General features: G+C 52.9%; 1 protein-coding gene across 10 annotated transcripts in view; it reads left to right on the top strand.

Moving 5' to 3' along the window:
• Positions 1 to 25,256, top strand: part of KIF17 (kinesin family member 17) — a 43,888-nt gene that overhangs the window by 13,477 nt on the left and 5,155 nt on the right. For 9 of the 10 annotated variants that reach the window (XM_077899303.1, XM_077899306.1, XM_077899309.1 and 6 more), the window contains exons 5-12: positions 1,212 to 1,664; positions 4,161 to 4,270; positions 7,570 to 7,717; positions 8,894 to 9,441; positions 10,343 to 10,429; positions 11,496 to 11,665; positions 13,153 to 13,384; positions 24,905 to 25,163. In XM_077899303.1, coding sequence (XP_077755429.1) covers positions 1,212 to 1,664; positions 4,161 to 4,270; positions 7,570 to 7,717; positions 8,894 to 9,441; positions 10,343 to 10,429; positions 11,496 to 11,665; positions 13,153 to 13,384; positions 24,905 to 25,163 — 2,007 coding nt within the window. The remainder of the gene's footprint in view (positions 1 to 1,211; positions 1,665 to 4,160; positions 4,271 to 7,569; positions 7,718 to 8,893; positions 9,442 to 10,342; positions 10,430 to 11,495; positions 11,666 to 13,152; positions 13,385 to 24,904; positions 25,164 to 25,256) is intronic. The other variant, XM_077899308.1, reaches the window with a different exon arrangement.

Here is a 25,256-nt window from a genome sequence, read left to right on the forward strand (position 1 = left end):
GCCCGAAGGCAGAGGCTCGACCGCTGAGCCACCCAGGCGTCCCCTTTTCTGCTTTTAGAGCCGATTCCTCGGAGAGCATTTCCTGGTGTAGACCGTCCTGGGGCAAAGGGTACAAACCTGTGTAAGTTTTCTGGTACATTCTGCAGAGAGCTCGCCAGGAGCACCATTCCAAGTCCCTCAGTCCTGCTGTTTAAAAAAAAAAAAAAAAAAAGATAGCCCCAAACATCAAGCCCCCCGTGTGTCCGAGCCTCTCGTGGGCACCAGCCAGACTCGGGTGCACAGGTTGCTGCGCGCAAGGGCAACTCCGGGGCCAGTTGTGGTTTCAAGCAGCAGGAAACCAAGGAGGAAGCCCCTGCCCCTCCGCCTGCCTGCCCCCCCTCCCATCTCGTCGGGAACTGAGTCAAGCGATTTTCCCCAAGTTTCATAGCTACTAAGACATGGAGTCAAGATGGGGCCCCCCCAAATCTGCCTTCTAAGCCTGTGCTCTGAGCCCCTGCTACCAGCAGTGCGCGACTCCTGTCACCCTCCGCACCAGCATTTGCCGCGTCCCCAGGGCCTCGGTCACTGCAGGACCGGGGTTGTTCTCGGGGACGGACCCCTGCTGTGTGCTGGGCCCCGGGTCATCTCTGTGAAACTGCTCTCCGCGCACTCCTCCCAGCACCCAGCCCGAGTGGGAGCTGCTGTTAGTCTCCTTCTGTGGTTGTGAGAATTGAGGATCAGAGAGGTGCATGGCTCTGCTGAGGTCACACAGCGGGGAGGAGGCAGGGCTGGGCTGGGAACCAGGTCCCAGGGCCTCCAAAGCCTGCAAAGTCTCTTTTGCAGTGAAGGATACAAGGCCCCGGGGACCCAGTCACCTCCCCCCAGCCTTGGCCCCACGGGAAATCTGGAGGAGCTAATGTGATCACTGAAAGAAATCCCGCTGCACTCAGAGAATAGTCTGGACCTTCCAGCCCCGGCTCCCCGAGCCAGGCAGCCCTGTGTTCTGACCTGGGGTCCACCACTTAGCAGCAGCGTGACCTCGGGCAAGTAACATGCCTTCCTGAGCCTCAGTTTCCTCTTCTGTAAGATGGGGACAGGGGATAGCACCTCCCTCAGGGGCTCCTATGTGGCGGAATGAGGCCCTCGGCGGTGGGAGCGCCCAGCGCCTGGTGACTAGGTGCCCCCCGTGGGGCTCACCCAAAGACCCTCACCCTCTGCCGGTCCCTCTGCAGATGAGCGGGGCAAGGACCACCTCCGGGCGGGCAAGCTGAACCTGGTGGACCTGGCGGGCAGCGAGCGGCAGTCCAAGACGGGTGCCACGGGGGAGCGGCTCAAGGAGGCCACCAAGATCAACCTGTCGCTGTCGGCCCTGGGCAACGTCATCTCGGCCCTGGTGGACGGGCGCTGCAAACACATCCCCTACCGGGACTCGAAGCTGACGCGGCTGCTGCAGGACTCGCTGGGCGGCAACACCAAGACGCTGATGGTGGCCTGCCTGTCGCCCGCAGACAACAACTACGACGAGACGCTGAGCACGCTGCGCTACGCCAACCGGGCCAAGAGCATCAAGAACAAGCCACGCATCAACGAGGACCCCAAGGACGCCCTCCTGCGCGAGTACCAGGAGGAAATCAAGAAGCTGAAGGCCATCCTGGCCCAGCAGATGGGCCCCAGCAACCTGTCAGGTGGGAAGCGGGGGTTGGAGGTGGCAGGGAGGGCCCGGCCTGGGGAGAAAGGCCCTCTCCCGTGGCCTCCTGCCGCGGGCCGCCCACCCGAGAGATCAGAGGCGCCGCCCCATCTCCTCTCCTCCTGGGAGCACAGCTTGGTGATGGCCACATGGTACTGCTCCCTGCTGGGCTCAGGAAGCCGTGTGTGTGTGTGTGTGTGTGTGTGTGTGTGTGTGTGTGTGTGTGTGTGCGCGCGCGCTTCCCGCCTCCAGGCCGAGCATCCACCGTCCCAGCCACCTGCCTGCCGTCTCTGTGGCAGCATCGTGATGCTGTGCCGCTGAGCAGCAGGGTGACTCACCCCCCACGTCCCACCCCCACTCCCACTTAGGCACCTTGTGATCGCAGCTCTCACACCCAGGTGTTTGGCTTCAGCTGGCAAGTAGGAATCCACCTATCCGTGCAGCTCAGGCCTTGTGGGGGCCTTGCAAGCTCCAAGGTGTTATTTACTTGAAAATCCCTTGGGGAAGGGAACTCAAAAGAGCCTGAGTCCATCTATTCACTCCTCCACCTCCCTTCCCACCTTCCTCTGTCCATCCATTCTACGTGCCTGTTCATCTGCTCACCCATCCACCCATCCATCCACTCATCCACTCGCCCATCCAACCATCTACCTACCCACCCACCCATCCATCCACACATCTACTCACCTATTCACCCATCCATCCACCAACCCATCCACCCACCCATCCACCCATCCATTTACCCACCCACCCATCCATCTATCCACCCCTCTATCCATCTACCCACCTACCCATTTATGCATTCATCTACCTACCCTTTTGTCTACACTCACCCTCCCACCCACTCCATTATTTATGCATTATCCATTTATCCATTTAATCCACTCATCCCTTCACGCATTCTATCTACCCATCTCATCCGTCCTGCCATCTATACATCCATCTATTCGTTCACTCCATGCTGCCATCCATCTTTCTGTCTGTGCTTCCACTCATCCACCCATCCATCCATCCAAAGCCCCCTGCGTGTGGACCTGCTACGGACACCGGCATATGGAGATGGATCAGATCCAGGCTCTGCCTCCTGGGCATCCAGTCTCCTGGGGGAGAAGGACACTCCAGCAGACCATCAAGTACATGTAGGCCAGAGAGAAGTGGCCACTGCAGGGCAGAAGGGAGTCCAACACCAAGTCTGTCTGGCGGTAGGGTGTGGTCAGTCCGGGAAGGCTTGGAGTGTGAGCTCGATGGTGGGGGGGCGACGGGGGTCGGGGTGGACTCGGCATTGCTCGGTTGGCAGGTGAAAGGTGGGCTAAGAGCTTGTTTCTTTCTCTAGGACTTAGCTGGCCCTCCGAGGGGCCGCCTCTCCCTGGCCAGCAGTCCCCCATGAAATCAAACATCACAAAATACAGAAAAATTTTAAAACAGTCGCTACACAGCATCTTCTGGACTCCAGATTTGAACATCCAGCTGTGTAGCAGTCCTTACCAACCTAGCGTGTCTGACACTGAGCTCCTGACCGCCCCCAACCTGCTTGTCCCTCCAGAGGCGATGGCTACACTCTCCTTCCCAGTGTCCACGTCCCCAACCATGGGGTGGCCCTTGGTTTCTTGTTTTTGCTCAAACCCATACCTGGAGCTGTTCACTGCTGTCCTGAGTTGCTAGCAGGTCCTACCTGAATTACTGCAGATCACCCCCCTAACAGGTTTTGGGGTGTCTGCCCTTGTCTCCCTCAGTACGTTCCCCACACAGCACCCAGGGAGGTCTGTTCAAATGCGAGTCCTCTGATGGCCCTGCGCAAACCCTCAGGACTGGTTTGTCTGAATCAAAGGCAAAGCCCTCAGCACAGCTTCCAGCGTCCCCACGATCCACCCCATTCCTCTCTGAGCTCCTCTGCACCCATTCTCTCTCTCCCTCCCTCTGCTCCAGCCATACTGGCTCCCCGGCTGTTCCTGGCCATCCAGGCTCACACCTGCCACAGGGCCTTTGCACACTGCTCCCTTCTGCCTGGAAAGCTCTTCCCCAAGATCCCTGCCTGCTTCTCTCTCCCACTTCCTTCAGGTTGCTGCCTCTGCCTTCCCTTATCTAAGAGGTCCTCCCTGAACACAACTGTTTACATTGCAACCCTTCCCCTTGGTTCTACTCCTGAGCACCCTCCCTGCTCTCTTACTAGAACGCATCCCCTTGTAACATGTTAGCATCTCGCTTATTTATTTTGTGTGCCTTCTTCCTCCCACTGAAAACTCAACATGGGTGTGGGGTTTGGTCTGTTTTGTGCAATGCTCGGTCCTCAGTGCCTAGAACATGCAGGTGCTCAAGAGATATTTGTTGAATGACTGAGTAAATTAGTATTTTATGTAGAGACGTGCTTGAAAGAAATCCAATCCTGTGACATGTGTTTTGAATAAGCCTGTAGTGTTTTCTTGATGGATTTCTGATTGGTGCCTGCAGAATGTGTGCGCCTTGGTCACAGCCCTCACTTCTGTCCTTCTCTCAGCCCTGCTGTCCAGTCAGGTCCCCCTAAACCCTGTCCAGAGTGAGGAGAAGCTGGCGCCCCCCTCTGCGCTCCAGTCTGACACAGAAGCCGAGAAGCAGCTGATTCGGGAGGTGAGACCCCTGGCAGGGGGACGGGTGGCAGGCAGGGGTGGGGAGGCTGGGAGCCATGGTGAGGCTGTGGGGGCCTGGGGCCCAGGCTGTGGGGGGCAGACTGGGTAAAGCCTGGAGACTGAGTCCTGTGGGCTGGAGGGCTGGGAGAAATCGGCCAACGTCCCCAAGGGCTGCCCATGACAGGCAGAGGCTTTTACTGTTTGGGGAGGGGCTCAGTGTGGTCTCCCAGATGGACTTCGTCCTGGCCCCTGCGAAGGTTCTGGGAGTTCAGCTGCTCCTTGCCATTCCTCTGTCTGCCTGGAGGCTCCCAGATGGGGCCGATGTCAGGTTATCTCTGGAGCCCTGGGCCTAGCTCCTGGAGAGGTGCGGGGAGAGGACCTTCAGGGATGGCTGGGCCCAAGCCCACAGAATGAGAGAAATCATATCTTAGGGGTTCAGAGTGGGTTCGGGATTCAGGTAGCAACAGGTGGACAACAGTCACAAAACAGTAGGGCTTGGGGGGTTGGCCAGGGGCTGGGATGGAAGCTTCCCCCCTGGAGGAAGCCTGGTTGGATGAGCAGGGACCCTGGCCTGGTCACCAGAGAGGAGACCTGGTCCGGCCTGGCTGCTCCAAGGACCCAGTGGTTGGTGGGTCCTTCTGCCCCGGGGATGGCATGGCCTGGTCTTCATGGTTTAGCTCTGTGGACGCCCCGTCCGAGCACGACCACCTGCTGTGGCCACCAAGGCTTTCCTCGGGCCCTGGTGTTTCTTCTGGGAGCCACAGCTGGAGGAAGAGGTGTAGGTGTCTGTCTCCCCTCTCTCCTTCCTTCCTTCCCATTTCACTTAGGACTCTCCTATTTACTGAGCACCTATGTGCCTGGGACCGTGCTTTCCTTTCCACTCCAGAACCAGTCAGGGCACTCGGGGTGGGGGTGGACCCTGTGTGGAGCGATGAGGGGCCCGGGCCAGGGATGGGCTCAGCTGTGAGCCGCAAATGTGACTCTGGGCTTCAGTCTCCTGACTGCACCAGGGAAAAGGGGGGATTTGGACCAGAAGATTCCACCCAGCTTTTACTTTCTGCAAGTCCAGCCCCTGGTGGGCTCCGTGCCCTCAGGCAGGCTGCTGAAGCTCTCTGAGCCCCTGGATTGGTGCAACAGCAGCTTTCCCACTGCCGTGACAGGGGGAGCGGTCTTCTCACCACCAGTCCACAGAATTGGCACCAAGCAGGACTCGGGGAGGTGGGAGGGAGGCCTGGGTTTGCAAGCGTTTCTTGAGTACCTGCTGGCGCTGGGCCCTGCAGCTGGAGGGGGTGCCGGGGGGCCACGGAAGAATTGTTCTCTTTCGAGTATTGGAGGTGACCGAGCACGTTGTGTAACTGCTGGAGGTGATCTAGCACCGAGAGAAGTCGGCGCTCCAGGAGGGAGAAGGGGGTTGGGAGCAAAGTCGCTGAGCCTGTGGCTTAGCTTCATGTGGCTTGTCCCCTATCACAGGAGGACAAAGAGGTTTCGGGCAGGCCTGTGGGTGGTCGGGAAGGTGAGGGCCGGGAAGGTGAGGGCAGCTCAGTGTTCTCTGGGAGGCAGGTGAAATGGGAGGGGTGGAGGGTTGCAGAGGGAGGGAGCGCGGAAGGACCCAGGAGGGGCACAGGGGCACTTAAGAGGCCCCCTGTGGTTTGGGGCCTCACATTTACGACTGGGACTGGAAGTTGGCACTGCTGTACGTGTGCCTGTATGTGTATGCATGTGTGCATGTGCCTGTGTGTGAGCATGTGCATGTGTGTGCATGTATGCATGTGTGAGCAAGCATATGCATGTGTGTATGCATGTGTGCACATGTGCCTGTGTGAGCATGTGCGTGTGTGTGCATGTGCCCATGTGCATGTGCGTGAGCATATGCATGTGTGTATATGCGTGTGTGCATGTGCCTGTGTGTGAGCATGTGCATGTGTGTATGCGTGTGCCTGTGTGCGTGTGTGTATGTGTGCATGTGTGCCTGAAGGAAGCTCACAATCCATGCAGTGGAGCGGCAGAGTGGTGGTGGGTCTCCTGAGAGGTGATCAGGGAGGGCCTCTTGCAGGAGGTATCACTGAGCGGAGGCCTGAGGGAGAGCCTGCTGGGGGGCGAGGACAAGGGCCCTGAGGCGGGGGTGGGGGGGCATGGGCCTGTCCAGCGAGCAGCAAGTGGCCCATGTGCCCCATTTGGCAAAAATGAGGTATAGTTACGGGGTGGACCGTCCGGATTGCTGGGGACTCGGGTAGCGTCGAGAGGCTTGGGTTTTGTTCTCGAACATAGGAAGCCGCTGAGACGTGGTCTAGCGGGCAGGAGTGAGGGTGCGTGTGGGGAAGGTTGGGGGCAGGGGCAAGAGGCGGACGGGCCGGGAGGCTATTGGGACCAGCGCTGGGGTGACGGCAAAGATGGAAGGAGAAGCAGAGGAGTAAAAATGTATTTCGTCCTCGACAGGTTGAGGATCATCTGGTTAAAACATGTTTATTGACGAGCAAAGGTGTTCGTGATGTATCGCTGTGTGGAAAGTCATATATTATTAGTCCATTAAAGATGCAGAGCAGGGGAGCACCTGGGAGGCTCGGATCGTTGAGCATCTGCCTTTGGCTCAGGTCGTGATCCCAGGGTCCCGGGATCGAGTCCCGCATCGGGTTCCCGGCTGAGCAGGGAGTCTGCCTCTCCCTCTGCCTCTCCTTCTCCCCCTGCTTGTGCCCTCTCCCTCTGTCTCTCTCTGTCTCAAATGAATAAATAAAATCTTTAAAAAAAATGCAGAGTAGGGGCGCCTGGGTGGCTCAGGTCGGGCGTAGGATGGAGCCTCGCACTGGGCTCTGCGCTCAGCAGGGAGTCTGCTGGAGATTCTCTCCCTCTCCCTCTGCTCCTCCCCCTACACTCTCTCTCTCTAATAAATAAATGAAATCTTTTTAAAAATGCAGAGCAGGGCAGCCCCAGTGGCTCAGCAGTTTAGCGCCACCTTCGGCCCAGGGCCTGGTCCTGGAGACCCAGGATCGAGTCCCACGTCGGGCTCCCTGCAAGGAGCCTGCTTCTCCCTCTGCCTGTGTCTCTGCCTCTCTCTCTCTCTCTCTCTCTCTCTCTCTCTCTGTGTCTCATGAATAAATAAATAAAATATTTTAAAAAATGCAGAAGTAAAGTTCAGAAGGGTCTTCACCCGGCCAATATCGTCCTCGTGTTGTGTAGGAAATTTTGACTCTATTCTTTTGACTTCTTGGTATTTTCCGGGTTGTTTGATTGACAGCGGAGGCGAACCCAATGATGTGACGCTGCCAACCCCCGTGTCCCCCCTGCCCCCCCACCCCCTCCCAGGAGTACGAGGAGCGCCTGGCCCGGCTGAGGGCCGACTATGAGGCGGAGCAGGAGTCCCGGGCCCGGCTGGAGGAGGACATCACTGCCATGCGCAACTCGTACGACGTGAAGGTGTCCACGCTGGAGGAGAACCTGCGCAAGGAGACAGGTGGGCGCCCGGCCCGGGCTGTCACGAGGTGGCCGGCCGGCTCCCCTCCCCATATTACTAACGGACGTTTATAGACCACTTCCTGCACGCCAGGCTCAGTTCTAGTTACGCCTCACGGCAGCCCCGCAAGGCAGCTACCGCAATGATCCTCATTTGGTAGGTAAGGAAACTGAGGCACAGAGAGGGTGAGTAACTTGTCCATGGTCACACAGCTGGTAGAGTCGAGTCAGGATGGGAACCCAGGCAGTGTTCTTATCCACACAGCATTGCACCCGGGAAACCTTGGCCGCAGGCTGGGCCCTAGCCGAGGCTGAGCTAGCCTCACAATGTATCTCCCATATTTCATAGGTAAGTTCCTTCCCCCAGTTCCTGCCTCTTCTGGTCTCCTCTCCTTTCTGAGACCGCCTGTTACCAAAGCAACCACATCCCAAAATAAGGATTCAATTATTAGCAAGGACTTTCACCTAGCTGAAGGTTTTCGTTGTGTTTTGTATATTCCGGAATGTTCCTCCCTACCATTATCATCCAAACACCTGTGCTGCCAGGCAGCTCCGACTTCCTGGTACTCACATAAATACTGTAAAATCCATCTTTTTTTTTTTCAATTTTTTATTTATTTATGATAGTCACAGAGAGAGAGAGAGAGGTAGAGACAGGCAGAGGGAGAAGCAGGCTCCATGCAGGGAGCCTGATGTGGGACTCGATCCTGGGTCTCCAGGATCATGCCCTGGGCTAAACCGCTGAGCCACCGGGGCTGCCCCACAGTGTTCATTTAACTCCCACGGATCTAGCATAGCCTGTGGACGAGAGCCCTGAGCTGGGTGCCGCTGTCTCCTTGCTGATCAGGAGCTCTCGGCCTTGGAGGCAGTAAGACCCACAGGGCAGTCACCTTATGTATTAAGAGCAGACCCAAGGCAGGGTGGGAAGAGCCCAGCAACTAATGGCTATGGAGGCCAGAGGATGGAGAGCTCCTGGTGCCAGTCAGGGAAGACTTCCTGGAAGAGGAGGAAGGAGACAGAGTCTGAGTTCTGATCGAGGAGATGGGAGGCCAGTATTTGGGGGCCTGGGAGGCCCTGACTCTTAAGCACATCCCTTAGAGACAGCGCACTTGGGACCGGCTCCCAGGGGGTCGCTCATCCCACTCCGTGAGGAGCTAAAGGGAGTCTCCACTCGCAGAGGCTGTCCTGAAGGCGGAGGTCCTCAAGGCGCAGGGCATGTCCAGGGCCGAGTTTGCCAACAGGTCTGAGCACTCCCCGGCCTTCCACTATGAGACGGCCGTGAAGCCTGAGATCTACTCCATGGCGCACACCCTGCCCGGCGAGGATGTCTCCAAGACTGAGGTTTCTCCCGGGTTCGAGGAGCTGCCCAAGGCGGAGACCTCCAAGTCTGAGCTGTCTCTGGGGTCTGATGAGTTGTCCGGGTTCGAGGAGACCTCCATGTCCGAGGCCTTCCCCGGGCCTCGGGACGAGGCGGAGGCCAAGGGCAGATACTTCCCAGACCGGTGCCTCCACGGGGAGGCCACAGAGCCGCTGCAGGAGGGGCCTGTCCCCCAGGAGGAGGAGGAGGAGGAGGAGGAGGAGCAGCAGCCCCGGCTGTCGGCCCTGGAGCTGTTCCCCAGCCTGCACGACCCATTTGCCGAGGTGGAAGCCAAGCTGGCCAGGCTCTCCTCCACAGTGGCCGGGACAGAGGTGCTGCAGGCCGGTGGACCCAAGGTCCCCTCGCAGGTAACTGATGTCCAGAAATCCAGCAGGCAGAGCTCAGCTGGGGGCACACAGGTCACTGGGCATGCACAGACGTCCAGCCTCCGCTGCTCTGGCACCAGCCCCACCGTCTGTGCAGTGGCTCTGGCTTGGTGGTGGCAGGCTCACGGGGACTGGCCTTCAGGGGTCCGGGAGAGAGCAGCTCTCTCATGCTCTGTAAATCGGCAGGGGAGAGGGATGGAGATAGGAGGCTTTGCCAGGTGGCCACCTGTTCTGCTAGTGGAGGGACACCTACCTGGGGGCTGTGCTGAGTTGCCATGGTTACACCGAGCTTCCAGGCCTGGAGATGCCCAGGAGGCCTTGGTCAGCCTTCTTGCCCTGGCAGGCTGGGGTCTGCGGGAAGGAAGGCAGCTTCTTTCCAGGCACCATCCAGAGATCCAGCTGCTTCTCCCCTCTCCACCTACTTTTATGTTTTAAATTCTCTTCTGCTTCTCTCCCTTTTGTTCTTTTCCCTCTGCTTTGCTTCCTTTCCTGTGTGTATGTGTGTGTGTAAAGAGCGCAGGTCTTTGAACCACACAGACCAGGGTTAAACCCCAGCTCTACCCTCACATAGTTGTGTGACCTTGGGCAGTCACCTCTCTGGGCCTTTGGTTCCTCTCTACAAACTGGGGGTGCTGAGCATGATTTATGGGAGGTCATGCAGGCGGCGCTCCCAGAGCACACTTCTCCCCGGTTCTCTCAGTTCTCTCTTCCCTGTCCTCTCCTCTCCTCGCCCCTGCTCCCCATGGGTCCCCTCAGCAGTGACAGGCAGGAGGAGGTGGTGGTCCTGGGGCTTGGGGCACTGAAGGGGGGGAGGACAGGGAGCGGAGGATGATTCCGGCCCACTGTCCCTCTTCCTCCCCCGCCCCGGCCTCTCTCCCGCAAGCACCCTTCCCTGACCGATCTGCTGGGGCCTGGTATTGATGTCACTGGGTCTGAAGCTGAGACAACTGCCTGCCTCCTGCCCAAGACTGTGAGTTCCTCCCCCGGGCCAGACCCTCGGGTCGAGGGAGGAGTTCCCAGGAGCCTGGGTCTTCCTGTAACACTTGGGGCCTCCATGTCCTCTTCCACGAAACGGGACGACGGCCCCAGTTTATCCGAGTTGGCCTGTTGCAAAGCATTATTATTACTTCTTGTTATTGATGTGATTGAGAGGCCACTATTCAGCAATATTCAGACTTTCCTTGGCCTTGGAAGCCTGTTGAAAGCATGGAGGCCCGGTGTGTGCTGAGGGTGAGGGCAACAGGGCAGGGGCTGGGGTCCCCGAGGTGCTGGCAGGGAAGCCCCGGGGTCCTGTGAGAGCCCCTTCCTCTTCTCTTCTGCTTAAGAAAGCACAACAGGCCACAGGGAACAGGAGAAGGGCTCTAAATCCACCCACATGTGTGGAGAGAGAACTACGTGCCAGCCTCTGGACTGGATCACGGGGTAGGAGCTGGCACCCTCGAGGCTCTCAGTAGATGGGAGATGGGGTGGCCAGGGGCAGCCTGGCTGTCAGGTGACACTGAGATGGGCCCCAAGCAGGGAGAAGGGGCCGCGGCCGAGCATCAGGCCGGGGGTGGCACGGGCCAAAGTCTCAGGGCTGGGAGGGTCTGGACTTTCTCAGCAATGGACCAACGAGGCCAGAGAAGCAGCAGGGTGGAGGGGGTGCGGGCAGGGGAGGCAGGGGGAGGCAGGGAGGGCCCGAAGGCCGCGGGAGAAGCTGGATTTTACCGCAAACGCACTGGGAATCCACGAAAGGGTTCTGATCAGGAAAAGGCCGCGAGTGGTTTCTATTTGGAGAGAATTGCCGTAGCTGCCGTGGGAGCCTGGGTCCAGGGGCAGGAGAGCAAGACGGAAACTCTTTTGGGGTGTTGGAGGAAATGGTGGAAGTGGGAACCTGATTGGGTGCATTTTTGTAGAACTGGGTGCCTTCAAGGCAGAAGTGACCCGTCCCAGGCTGCGAGGGGCCCGGATGCCGCCGTCGGGGATGGAGGCGCCGTGAGCTCCTGTCCGGGGGGCCCGGCCTCTCTGCCTCCACCTTGGTTTCTCTCTGCACTCAGGAGGCTGGCCAGGGTCCCGAAGTGGTGGCCCAGGCCGCGGTGGCGTTGGAGCCTCCGCCTGAGCCCTTGCTGGCCGTGACAAGCGTGAGAAGGGACAGTGTGGGTGTGGAGGTGGCGGTGCTGACCGACGAGCTGCTCCCCGTCGTGGACCAGGAGCGGGTGCTGGCCCGGTGAGTGCTGGGGCTCGGGGCGGGTGGGACCCCGGGGCAGGGCAGGAGGGCGCTGTGTCCTGGGCACAGCAGCGGGGGTGTCCACAGATTCTCCACTGAACCTCCACTCCTGATGAGGCCCAAGAGGCCCTGATCCGCTCTAGGAGCGGGGGGGGGGGGGGGTGCGGGGACAGTGCTAGTCAGCTGGGTGGCCAGGGCGCTGCTCGGGAACCGTGCCCCCAGCCCCTCCAGCACCTGCTTGGGGAGCAGCCTCTCTGGGAGAGAGGGAAGGGACTGTTGTCTGCCTGGCATTCGCAGGACTCCCAGGGCGGGTGGTGCGGGCTCCCCTCAGCTCCCAGAGAGCCTGCAGTGCCCCCACCCCGGGTGTGAGACCTGCTCGCCCTAGGGACCAGGCTCCCTGACCCCCTCAGAGGCTGCCCGCCTGGGGAGCTGGGCTTTCTTCACTCTGTGCAAGTCACTTAACATTCCTGAGCCTCGATTCTCACTCCCATAAATGGGAATAACGTGAGGCCCACCTCTGTGACAGCCCCTGGCTGGCGGGTCAATCACCTCCGGGCCGTGGTAAACTCAGTCCCACAGGCCACAGGTCACGTGCGAACCGAGCAGGGACTGTTGCCAGAAACCAGGATGCAAGGATGAGTGAGCTGCCCCGTTGGCCTTCAAGGGCCCACAGTCTGAGGGGAGGCAGCTACCCAGGCCCAGGGAGGACCAGCCTCCATAGCCTGAGAAGCCAGTGGGTTGTGCAGTCGACTGTCTGGGCTCCCATCCGCCTCCACCCTGCCTACCTCTACCACCTGGGCCAACTCTAAAGCTCCCTGTGCCTTAACTTCTCATCTACAAAACGGGTGATGATAAGAGCTCCAGCTTGAGAAGCTCGTCGTGAGGGTCAAGTGAGACCATGCCTGCCGAGCGCCAGGCACCGAGAGAACTCTGGGCCCACGTGGCCGTGTTCAGGGGGTGGTCTGGAGCACGGGCAGGGAAGGCTTCACAGAGGCCTCCACTTTCCGTGTCTCGTGGTAGCTTTGCTCAGCTCCACCTGAATGGGGTTTGCAGGACAGATGCCCCAGGTGGCCTCTGAGATACAGGGGGCACAGCCTGGCTGCTGGGAGAACAAGCAGCTTGGAGCACTGGAGTGAGCCGGGCGGGAGGCTGCAGAGGGAGGGGGTGAGGTACGGTGCCCCGGTGCACTGCACAGCCTTCCCCACCAGGGCTGCTCTGGTCATGCAGGGTGTGGGGACCCTCAGCTCTGGGAGGCCCGTGCTGGCAGGTGGCAGGTGGCAGGTGGCAGGCGGGCTCTGGGCCCGTCCTGTTGTGCCGATGAGCTCACAGGCTTGGGTGGATCTGCTCGGAGCCCCGATCCTGACCCCAGCCAGAGGCCTCCCCTTTCCGAGCCTGCGTCCATGTCTGTGAGGGGTTGTCGCAAGGACCCCACGACATCCTTCTGGACACCAAGCGCGCAGTGACAGCCTTCTTCTCCGTGCTGGCAGCCTGCAGCTGTTGGAGCAGCAGGTGGTTGGAGGGGAGCAGGCCAAGAACAAGGACCTGAAGGAGAAGCACAAGCGGCGGAAGCGGTACGCAGACGAGCGCAAGAAGCAGCTGGTGGCGGCCTTGCAGAACTCGGACGAGGACAGCGGGGACTGGGTGCTGCTCAACGTCTACGACTCCATCCAGGAGGAGGTGTGGGCTAAGAGCAAGCTGCTGGAGAAGATGCAGAGGAAGGTGAGGCCCCAGCCCACCCTGCACCCCCCCATGCCCGGTGCATTCATTGTTGCGCGCCAGCATCTAGTCAGCGCCTGCTGTGTGCCATGCTGGCCCTGGAGGCAGTCACAGTGACAGACGTATCTGCTGTGCAGGGAGCGTGTATGTGACAAATAGCACAGCGGAGAAATAAGTGACGGTGCCAGAGAGTGCTGTGAAGGGAATCCTAGAGGAGGATGGTGATGGAGGGGAGACGTTAGGGTTTGAAGGCCATGGCCAAGAAAGAATTCTTGAGACGTCTTGGGTGCAAAGAGGTGGTTTTATTAAAGCATGGGGACAGGACCCGCGGGCAGGAGGAGCTGCGCAGGGGTCATGAGAAGTGGCCCATTCTACACTCGAGGTGGGAGGGGGTTAGGGAGAGCGTGCGGCTCTAAGGAATTTTGGCAGCGAAGTTTCCAGGACCTGGAGGGGCCTGGCTGTTGTTGAGAGAGGTCATTCACGACTGTGTAACAAAACCCGAGTCCCTAGACCCTTCCGATGTATGTCGGTGGGGCATATGCTTGGGGGATGACTGCCAGCAGGATCTTGGCCGGGGTAGAGATAAAGGAAGTTTCCAAAGGGATTTTTATGTGTTAAAGTAGATCACAGGATCCCGGGGTTGGGGGAGCGGGCTGATATTGCCTCTCGCCCTTAGCCAAGTGTCACCATCAAGGCGGCTGAGTCCCTAGGGGAATGTCCCTTGGCCTCTTTCAAGGACTTGTCAGTGGGCTGCAGGCAGTAAGGAAATTCAATAATTTTTTTCTGCCTTTGTTTCCCACATCAGTGGCTTTATTTTTTATTTTTTATTTATTTATTTATTTTTTTTTTTTTTTTAATTTTTTTTTTATTTTTTATTTTTTCATTTTGATTTAAGTATACATATGTGCACATCACAAGTGTGCAACTTAACTCACTTGCACGGAGTGCACGCTCCCATGACACTGGCACCCACATTGGGGGACTGAACGTTAACAGAACCCCAGAAGTTCCCAGGGCCACCTGAGGGGGTGCAGGAGGTCCTCCTGGAGGAGGCGGTGACTTCTGTGGTGGGATCTGAACCTCAGGTAAGGCGGGGCCGGGTCATGCGTGACCTGAAGGAAGAGCCTTCCGGGCCCAGGGAGGGGCTGGTGCTGAGTGTGAGATTAGTGGCACCAGGAGCGGAAGGGAGGCAGTGTGACAGAGCGCAGGGAGTGAGGACAAGACAGAGGAGGAGCTGCCATCCGCTTCCCTGGGGGCTCTGGGCCCCGCATGTCCCCCTTGCCCGGCCGCAGGACACCCCTTGTCCCCGCCTGACGCTGCCAACCCAAGCATCTCGCCAAAGCAGAAGTTGATGCTTTTTCCTCTTTGAACCCCTGTCATGTTTACATTTTCTTGGATATTTTTGTGTTTTTTCTTAATACCCCTTTTTATGTTTTCAGCCAAATTTGTTCTTCCCGAGATGTCTTCTAATGTGGTCTACGCACCTAAGTCTGAAAAAGAATTATTTCTGGAGTTCCGTTAAGGTCCCAGTTTACATCTCTTTTATTTCTGTCCATTTCCACTTTAAGGCTTTTGGATTGCTGATTTAAAATGTTCCTACGTGTGAATTTAAGGAAATTGTATTCACGTCAGGATGTTGGGGTACGCTTTGGTTCTGCGTGCTCGTGCTTTGGGGAGAATTTTCTGCTGCTGAAGTGTTTTGATTTTCATTTCCTGGTTCTTATAGTAGCTTTGATTAGCTACTTCTGCTCTTTTCTGTTCTTTTTTGTTGTTGTTATTCATTTTTTAAAAAAGATTTTTATTTATTCATTTGAGAGAGACACAGAGATAGAGAGAGCACGAGCTGAGGGAGGAGCAGAGGGAGAGGGAAAAGCTGGCTCCCCACTGAGCAGGACCCCAGGATCATGACCCGAGCTGAAGGCAGATGCTTAACCTGCTGAGCCACCCAGGCGCTCCTCTTTTCTGTTTATTTTGCAGTGTCTTGTGTTTCTGCATTTTCAGTACCGGCTGAAAGCAGAGGTGAAGGTTTGGACGGCTGGCTGGGTTTGCTCAGTCCACAGCATGCTCTTCTGTTCATATAGGGAAGTGCAGTGTTAAATAGACTGTCCCCTACTGCTGTGTACTTAGCATATCACCACAATGGAGTTGCCTAAAATAACACACATTTCTTATCTCACAGTTCTGTGGGTCGGGGTCCAGCTCCAACATGGCTGGTTCCTCTGCTTTGAATTCCAGAGGGCTGGAACCAAGGTGCAGGCAGGGCTGCGTTTCCTTCAGAGGTTCTGGTGAAGAATCCATGTCCAGGGCCATTCGGGTTGTTGACAGGATTCAGTTCTATGTGGTTGTAGGACTGAGGTTCCCAAGTCCTTGCAGGCTGTCTGCTGGGGTTCGTTCTGTTTCTAGAGGCTGCCTGCCTTTCTCGGCTCATGACCCCCCTCAAAGACTGCCAGGGCCAGCCGCTCCTAGGCCTCAGCTCTCTGACTCGACTCCTGTCTCCTTCCTCTGAAGCATCTCTTCTAATGCCTGTCCTCTGCCTGGTTCTCTGCTCCCCTGTGTAAAGCCTGTGTGGTTACACTGGGCTCACCAGATGATCCAGGATAATCTCCCCCATTTTAAAGCCAACAGATTAATAACTTCAATTCCATTTGCAAAGTCCTTTTTGCTGTGTAAGGGAACATAGTCACAGGCACATACCAAGGGGTGGAAATCATAGGGGTCAAGACCTTCCTTCCAAATTTTGTTCTCACTTTTGGGTTCTCTCTCTCTTTCTCTCTCTTTCTCTCTCTCTCTCTCTCCAGGTGGGAGGGTTCAGTGTGTCCTTTGTAATTTTCTTTTGTTTCTTTTTTAAAAAATATTTATTTGAGAGAGAAAGAGAGAATGAGCAGGGGGGAGAGACAGAGGGAAAGGGAGAAGCAGACTCCCCTCTAAGCAGGGCCTGAGGACGGGCTCAGTCACAGGACTCTGGGATCATGACCTGAGCTGAAGGCAGACGCTTAACCACCTGAGCCACCCAGGTGCCCTGTGATTTCCTCTTGTTTCTGTAGGACTTTTTATTTTGCACCTCAAGGGGTCTCCCACATCTAAACACCCCCCAGAAGCAGTGCCTTGCAGAGACTAACCCCTCGGTCTCTATAGAGACTTGCAGAGAAAGGTTCATCTTGGAGAGAGTGACTCACATTCCAGTCTCTTCCATTGGTTTCACAGTATCAGATCTGTTGTCAGTATTTTCCCACTCAGAGTGAGGCTTTCTCTCTTGGGGAGGTATTTTATCTGCTTCCAGCACCTTGCCCTTCCCCTTCCACCCTTTCCTGGGTGCTTTCCACTCATCCCCGCTGTGGGGCGGGCCCACCAGTCTGCTGGACTTCTGGTATTTTGGACCTGCTGGTGGAGGCTGAGCGGAGGGTGGTTTCGTTTTCTCTCACTGTTTTATGTGTTGTTTTAGAGGGTCTCCCTGGAGAGATTCAGATATGGGTAGCTTCCATTATCCCCAGGTATCTAGAACTTTATTTATTTATTTGAGAGAGAGAGAGAGTGAGAGAGCACACAAGCAGCGAGGAGGGGCAGAGGGAGAGGGAGAAGCAGACTCCCCACTGAGCAGGGTGTCTGACAACAAGGGGCTCAATTCCAGGACCCTGAGATCATGACCTGAGCTGAAGGCAGACACTTAACTGACTGAGCCACCCAGGCACCCCAGCTTTTGTTTTTGAATATAAACAAATATGTGTGTGTGGACAAATCCGCCATCCACACATGTACATACGTGTATATACAATCTCCCTTCTTAGATCAAAGTAGCTACAAACACACTTTCCTCTGCCTAGACTTTTTTCACATAACGATACGTCCTGGAGGTCACTGGGTAGCAGTCTCTAGAAGTAGTCCTCATTCCTTTTTATAGCCACGTGGCGCTCCATTGTGGGGGTGTGTCATTGTTTATTCCAGCAGCTCTCTCTCTCTTTCTCTCTCTCTCTCTCTCTCTCTCTCTCTCTCTCTCTCTCTCCTTAAGTAGATTCCACACCCAGCCTGGAGCCCAATGCGGGGCTTGGACTCCCAACGCTGAGCAAGACCTGAGCTGAGATCAAGAGTCGGACACTTAACCATCGGGCCACCCAGAAGCCCCTCCAGGAGCTCTCTCCTGATGGGCATTTGGGTTGTCTCCAGGCTTTTGCTATGATAAAGAGCTCTGTAGTGAATAATCTGTGCACGCTACTTTTAGATTTGGGGTGGGTTTCTTTAGAATTGATTCCTCCAGCTGGGACTGCTGAGACAGAGTGAATGCCTATGTGATTTGGATAGCTGTTGCCAACTTCTCCCAGGGTCGGGGGGGGGGGGGGGGGAGGCGCTGAGGGGAATCCTTTTGCATTTCCATCAGCATGTATGAGTGTGCTTTCTTATAGCCTCGCCAGGTTGCATTTTTCTTACTGTTGAGCAAGGCTGAGACATTTTTTCATATGTTTTAGGGATGACTGCTCTTCTTTCCCTCTGAACTGGGTTCACATCTTTAGCCCATTTTTCTGTAAGGTGGTGCTTCCTCTCCTTTCCCCACTTGTAGAAACCTTAACAGCAGGAGTATTGTAACTAATATTAGGAATATCAATATTCCTTGGTGTGTGACCTGTTTATCTGTGAAAGATGTTGGAAATATTTCTATTTCACTTGCATTTGTCTTTTTACTATGTTTTATGGTATTTTGGCTAGACAAAAGAATATTTTTAAGTTTTATTTTGTCAAATTATCAACTTTCTATCGTTGCATGTAGATTTGTAGTCAGTTGAGAAAGTTCATTTATGTTTCCTTCTAGAACTTGTATAGTTACTTTCTTTTTTATTATTCATTTATACTAAAAAGTATAAAGAGAGAGAGAGAGAGAGAGAGTGAGTGCGGTGAGGGATAGAGGGAGCGGGAGAGAGAGAATCTCAAGCAGACTCCCCATGAGTGAAGAGCCCAAGATGGGGCTTGATCTCACAACTCTGAGATCATGACCTGAACTGAAATCAGGAGTCAATGCTTAACTGAATGAGTCCCCAGACAGCCCATCTTTATTTCTTTTTACATTAAATTTGATCCACTTGGAATTTATCCTGGTGCATGTGTGGGGAGCTGATTCAATTTTATCTGTTCCACATGGCTCTCCTTGTTTCCTAGGAGAAACTTTTTGTTTTCAAAAAGTCCATTTATTCTTCACTAACTTCACCTGTTGCCTTTATTGTAAGCTAAAGTTCTATAACCATTTAGAGATGTATTTCTGATTTTTCTACTAATTTCTCTTGCTCTATTCATGTACCAGTGCCAACCACTTTATTTGATATTCAGGGACTTTTTTGTTTTTTGTTTTTTGTTTTGTTTTCAGGAGGAAAGATATACAATTTTTATTTGATGTTAATATTTTTACATCGTATGGGGGTCTCAAGAGAAGGAAGTGAAAACCCTAAAGAGATAGACCTGGAGGCTTATATACTATTTTAACAAAGGGCCATAAACTTGTGGTGAAGTGTCAAAAGAAAAGTATTTTGAGCTTCTAGGGGCAGCAAATTGTGGGAAGGTAAGTATATGGGGGAAATTAATGCAAGATAAGTGTTCTTTAAAAGGTTTATTATGCAGATTCCTCTTGATGCTGTCACTGGGATGATAAATCTAGCATCATCTCCAGTGATTAAGAGCAGTTCCACCCCTCTTGTTGAGAGAAGGGAGGGGGAATACCTTCACAAAGAGAAATTTATGCCCTTTATGCCCTGCTTTTAGGCAAATGGGGGAGGGTAAAGAGCTTTTTTTCTGTGTCTGCTGTTTCTCAGTTGCCTTCAGCTCAAAGTAATTCTTATACCAAAGTGGAATATTTTGGGGTACCATATTCTGATCCCTTTCACCTCTCAGTGGCAACCCTTAATCAATAGGAAGCTAGAAGCTAGCAGACAAATGCCCTAGATGCCCTCCTAGGAGGCATTGTGTAAGGTTTTTCATTGAAAGCAGTGGAATCTAGCTCCCACTGCCTTCAGCAATGACTTATATAAAACACCTTTAGAGTGATTCTCACTTTTGTCTTTTCCTTACCAAGTTTCCTGGCTTCATTTTCCGTGTAAATTACTGCCTTTAAATTCTCTATTAGCCTTTGTTTTTAGGGAAATCCAAATCAAGACAATCTTCTTTTTTTTTTAATTTTTATTTATTTATGATAGTCACACAGAGAGAGAGAGAGAGAGAGAGAGGCAGAGACACAGGCAGAAGGAGAGGCAGAGACACAGGCAGAGGGAGAAACAGGCTCCATGCACCGGGAGCCTGACGTGGGATTCGATCCCGGGTCTCCAGGATCGCGCCCTGGGCCAAAGGCAGGCGCTAAACCGCTGCGCCACCCAGGGATCCCCAAGACAATCTTCTTGATTTTACTTCTTCTGATCAGGGACTTTGTAATATGTTTTATAATTTCATAGGGCTAATCTTCTGTCAATGATCTTCTATTCCAGGTTTTCTGTATATTCTTACTTGTTTGTTTTTTTTCAAAATGAATTATATAAATGACTGGGTTCTAGGGCAACAGTAAAAAGGGGAGAGAAGTACAGAAAAAAAATTGGTGGAATTTTTGGGGGAATCACATTATATCTATACATTAACTTGAAGGTATTGATACCCTCATGAGGCTGGATTTTTCTGTCCAGGATCGTGGTATATCTTCTGTTAGTTCAGATCAATGTTGGTGTCACTCAAGAATATTTTATAAATTTCCCCCCATCGGCTTTGAACATATCTTGTTAATTTCACACCCAGGTATATTTTATTTGCTTTCTTCTGTGGGGTATCCTGTTCCATTGTGTCTTCTCACTAAGTTTTATTTGTAAAATGAAGACTATTGGCTTTAAAAATATTTTTTAAAAGATTTTATTTATTTATTCATGAGAGACAGAGAGAGAGAGAGAGAGAGAGAGAGAGAGAGAGGCAGAGATACAGCAGAGGGAGAAGCAGGCTCCATCCAGGGAGCCCGACGTGGGACTCGATCCTGGGTCTCCAGGATCAGGGCCTGGGCTGAAGGCGGCGCTAAACCTCTGAGCCACCTGGGCTGCCCTTAAAAATATTTTTTAAAAATTGTGAAATAGAAGGGAACGCTTCTTAACTTATTCTATGGGGCCAATATCACCTGATACCAAAACCATACAAAGACATAACAAGAAAACTATAGACTAATCCTTTTTATGAATACCAACACAAAATGCTCCACAAAATACTAGCAAACCAAATCTATATCATGCCACAATGGGATTTATCCTAGGAATGCAAGGTTGGTTTAGTATCCCAAAATCAATTAATCCAATATACCATTTCAATAGAATAACGGACAGAACTCACATGATCATCTTAATAGATGCAGAAAAAGTTTTTGAAAAAATTTAATGCCTGTAGTGATAAAAACATCCAGGAAACTAGGAATAGAAGGGAGCTTCTTCATTCTGATAAAAGGCATCTATGACATGTCATACTTAATGGTGAAAGATTGAATGCTTTCTCTCTAAGAGAAGAAACAAGACAAGAATGTCTGCTCTCACCACTTCTATTCAACACTGGGCTGGAGCTTCTAGCTAGGGCAGTTAGGTAAGAAAGTGAAATAAAAGGCATTGAGATTGAAAAGGAATAGGTAAAACTATTTCTATTTGCAGACGACATGATCTTTTATGTAGAAGATCCTAAGGAATCCACTAAAAACAAAACAAAACAAAATCCAAACCCTAACTACGAGAATCAATTAACAACTTCAGCAAGGTTGTAGGATACAAGATCAATAAGCAGAAAACAATTTTATTTCTACATACTTGCAATGAACAATCCACAAATAAAATTAAGAAAACAATTCCATGTCTGGCACAGTCTGTACAGCATGTGACTCTTGATCTCAGGGTCATGAGTTCAAGCCCTGCATTGAGTGTGGAGCCTACTTAAAAAAAATGTATAATATCCAGGGATCCCTGGGTGGCGCAGCGGTTTGGCGCCTGCCTTTGGCCCAGGGCGGGATCCTGGAGACCCCGGATCGAGTCCCACATCGGGCTCCCGGTGCCTGGAGCCCACTTCTCCCTCTGCCTGTGTCTCTGCCTCTCTCTCTCTCTCTCAGTGACTATCATAAATAAATAAAAATTAAAAAAATGTATAATATCCAAAAAGATTAAAAAAGAAAACAATTCCATTTGCAATACATCAAAAAGAATAGAATACTCAGGAATAAATTTAACAAAAGAAGTGTAAAGCTTATATTCCAAAAAACTATAAAACATTGTTGAAAGAATTTAAGAATATCTAAATAAATGGAAAGATATCCCATGTTCATGGATTGGAAGACTTAATATTGATAGGATGGGAATACACTTCAAACATCTACAGATTCAAGGCGGTCGCTATCAAAGTCCCAACTGGCTTCTTTGCAGCATTTGACAAGCTGACCCTAAAGTTCATATGGAAATTTGAGGGACTCAGAATAGCCAAAAACAATCTTAAAACGAACACAGTTGGAGGACTCACACACAATTTCAAAACTTGTTACAAAGTTACAGTAATCCAGACTGTGTGGTACTGGTATAAAGACAGCATATAGGTCAATGGAATGGAATTGAGAGTCCATAAATAAACTTTTGTGTTTATAGTCAGTTGATTTTTAACAAGTGTGCCAAGATGAGAAAAGACAGTCTTTTCAACAAATGGTGCTGGGATAACTAGATGGCCAGCATGGCAAAGAATGATGTCAGACCCCAACCTCACACCATATACACAAATTAATTCAAAATGGATCAACAGGGCAGCCCAGGTGGCTCAGTGGTTTAGCGCCTGCCTTCGGCCCAGGGCGTGATCATGGAGACCCGGGATCGAGTCCCACGTCAGGCTCCCTGCATGGAACCTGCTTCTCCCTCTGCCTGTGTCTCTGCCTCTCTCTCTCTCTGTGTATCTCTCATGAATAAATAAATAAATAAAATCTTAAAAACAAAACAAAATGGATCAACATACTAAACATAAGAGCTAAAACTGTAACACTCAAAGGTGTAAATATTTGTTACCTTACATTAGACATTGCTGGGGTGCCTGGGTGCCCAGTCAGTTAAGCAGCTGCCTTCGGCTCAGGCTATAATCTCAGGGTCCTGGGATCAAGCCCTGTGTTGGGCTCCCTGCTCAGCGGAGAGTCTGTTTCTCCCTTTCCCTCTGTGTACTCTCTTTTGCTCTCTTTCTCCCTCACTCTCAAGTAAATAAAAAAAGTCTTAAAAAAATTAGACACTACTTTCTCGGGTCTGATATCAAAAGCACAAACAACAAAGGAAAAAATACATTGGGCTTAATCAAAATGAAAACTTTTGTGCTTTAAAGGATACTGCAAGAAAGAGAAAATACAGCCCATAGGATGAGAGAAAATATTTGCAAATCATCTATATCCCAATAAGGTGCTTATATCCAGAACATATAAAGAACCCTTACAATTCAAGAATAAAAATACAATCTAACTTAAAAATGGGCAAAGGATCTGAGCAGACATTTCTCCAAAGAAGATAAACAAATGGCCAGTCAGCACAAGAAACTGTGCTCAACATCATTAGCCACCAGGGAAAGGCAAATGTCTACAATGCAAAACTGCCATCTATGGTATAGAGATACCACCTCACGCCTGCAAGGGAAACTGTAATAAAACAGATAGATGATAACCAATGTTGGTGAGGATGTGGAGAAATTAGTGCCTCATACATTGCTGGTGGGAATGGAAAATGGTGCAGCTGCTTTGGAAAATAGCCTGGCAGTTCCTCAGTGGGTGAAACATAGTGTTAGTCTGTGACCCAGCAGTTAACAAGCAAGAGAAATGAAACTATGTCCACAGAAAAACTTGTACACCAAGGTTCATAGCAGCCTTATTCATTGAAGCCCCAAAGTGAAAACAGTCATGAATGGAAAAATAAAATGTGGTATAGTCACATAATGGAATATTATTTGGCGATAGAAAGGAATGAAATCTTGGGGCTCCTGGGTGGCTCAGTCATTTAAGCATCCAACTCTTGGTTTCAGATCAGGTCGTGATCTTGAGGTCGTGACATGTGTCGGGCTCCATGCTCATGGGGAAGTCTGAGACTTGTTGCCTCTCCCTCTGTCCCTCCCACTCTTTCTCTCAAATAAATAAATAAATCTCAAAAAAAAAAAAAAAAAAAAAAGGAATGAAGTCCTGAGACCCGGATAAACCTCAAACACACTGTATTAAGTGCAAGAAGCCACACACAGAAGACCGCATATTGTATGATTACATGTATATGAAAGCTCTGGAATGTGCAAATCTGGAGTGACAAAGTAGACTGTGGTTGCCTAGGGCTGGCGGTTGGGGAGAAGTGGAGGATGAGTACCTGTGGGTTTGAGGTTTATGTTTGGATGGTGAAATGTTCTAAAACACACTGTGGTGACAGTTGTGCAACTCCAAATAGGCCAAAAACCGTTGAATTGTACGTGTCAAACGGGTGAATTGTATGACCTGTGAATTATACCTCAACAAATCCGTTACAAAAGTCATTGTGAAGGATTCTGGATGTATAAAAATATAAAGCTTCTTACCATTAATACCACATATCTATCCGGCTTAAGAAATGGAGCATTAATTGCCCCCCTGTGTCCTACCTCTGTTCTCAGCTGGTTACATGTGATGACCATTTCTGTGAACCTAAAACACCCTTCTTTACTAATCAAACAGTACCTTCGAGGCAACAGGCCACTTGCCAGGGGTCTTGGGGCTCAGGGAGAGGGCTCATGGATAGGGTTGTAGCTGGGAGTCACCTGTGCTTGGAGGGCTCTCCCTTCAGGCAGACCCGGGCAGGAGATCAGAAACACCTGGAATCCCAGGTCACATCAGGGTCACATCCAGGTGGGTCTGACTCTGAAGGCCGATGGCTGTCACATCATAACTGACCGTGGTAATGGGGGGGCCGGAGCGCTACTGAGTCTGAGAGCTTACACCCTCGGCTCCCCTTAGGGAGAGGATTTATGCAATTTTCTTTTTTAAATATTTATTTATTTATGATAGACATAGAGGCAGAGACACAGGCAGAGGGAGAAGCAGGCTCCATGCAGGGAGCCCGACGCGGGACTCGATCCCGGGTCTCCAGGATCGCGCCCTGGGCCAAAAGCAGGCGCTCAACCGCTGAGCCACCCAGGGATCCCAGATTTATGCAATTTTCTGAGATCTTTTAGGACATTGAATGCCAAGGCTCCTGATTAGGGTGTTTGTGTGGGATTGCCCCAGAGGGCCGGCAGGGGGCGCCGGCGAGCAAGTTCTCACCCTGTTTTCTGCGGGAGCGCACAGTAGGTGCTCATCTAGGGCTGGGGGGAGGCGGGCGCGGGCGGATGCGCGGGTCCGGAGCGCACAGTAGGTGCTCGTCTAGGGCTGGGGGCAGCCGGGAGGCGGGCGCGGGCGGATGCGCGGGTGCGCGCACGGATGGCGAGCGGCCCGCTGGAGGCCCAGGCGGCGGGCGCGGGGCGGGGGGAGGGGGGGCGCTCACCGCTCGGCCGCCTGCTGCCCCCTGCTTTCAGCTGCGCGCCGCCGAGGTGGAGATCAAAGACCTGCAGTCGGAGTTCCAGCTGGAGAAGATCGATTACTTGGCCACCATCCGGCGGCAGGAGCGTGACTTCATGCTGTTCCAGCAGCTCCTGGAGCAGGTGCAGCCCCTCATCCGTCGGGACTGTAACTACAGCAACCTGGAGAAGATCCGCCGCGAGTCCTGCTGGGACGAGGACAGTGGCTTCTGGAAGATCCCCGAGCCCATCATCATAAAAACCAGCCTCCCAGTAGGTCAGGTGCTCGGCTGTCCCCTCGGCCTCCTCCGCGGGGCTGGCCCTCCTGCAGGCTGCGCGGGAGCCAGGGGTCTCCACCCTTGCTGGCTGT

This window comes from Canis aureus, chromosome 5 (assembly GCF_053574225.1).
Source record: "Canis aureus isolate CA01 chromosome 5, VMU_Caureus_v.1.0, whole genome shotgun sequence".
NCBI classification, from domain to species: Eukaryota; Metazoa; Chordata; class Mammalia; order Carnivora; family Canidae; genus Canis; species Canis aureus.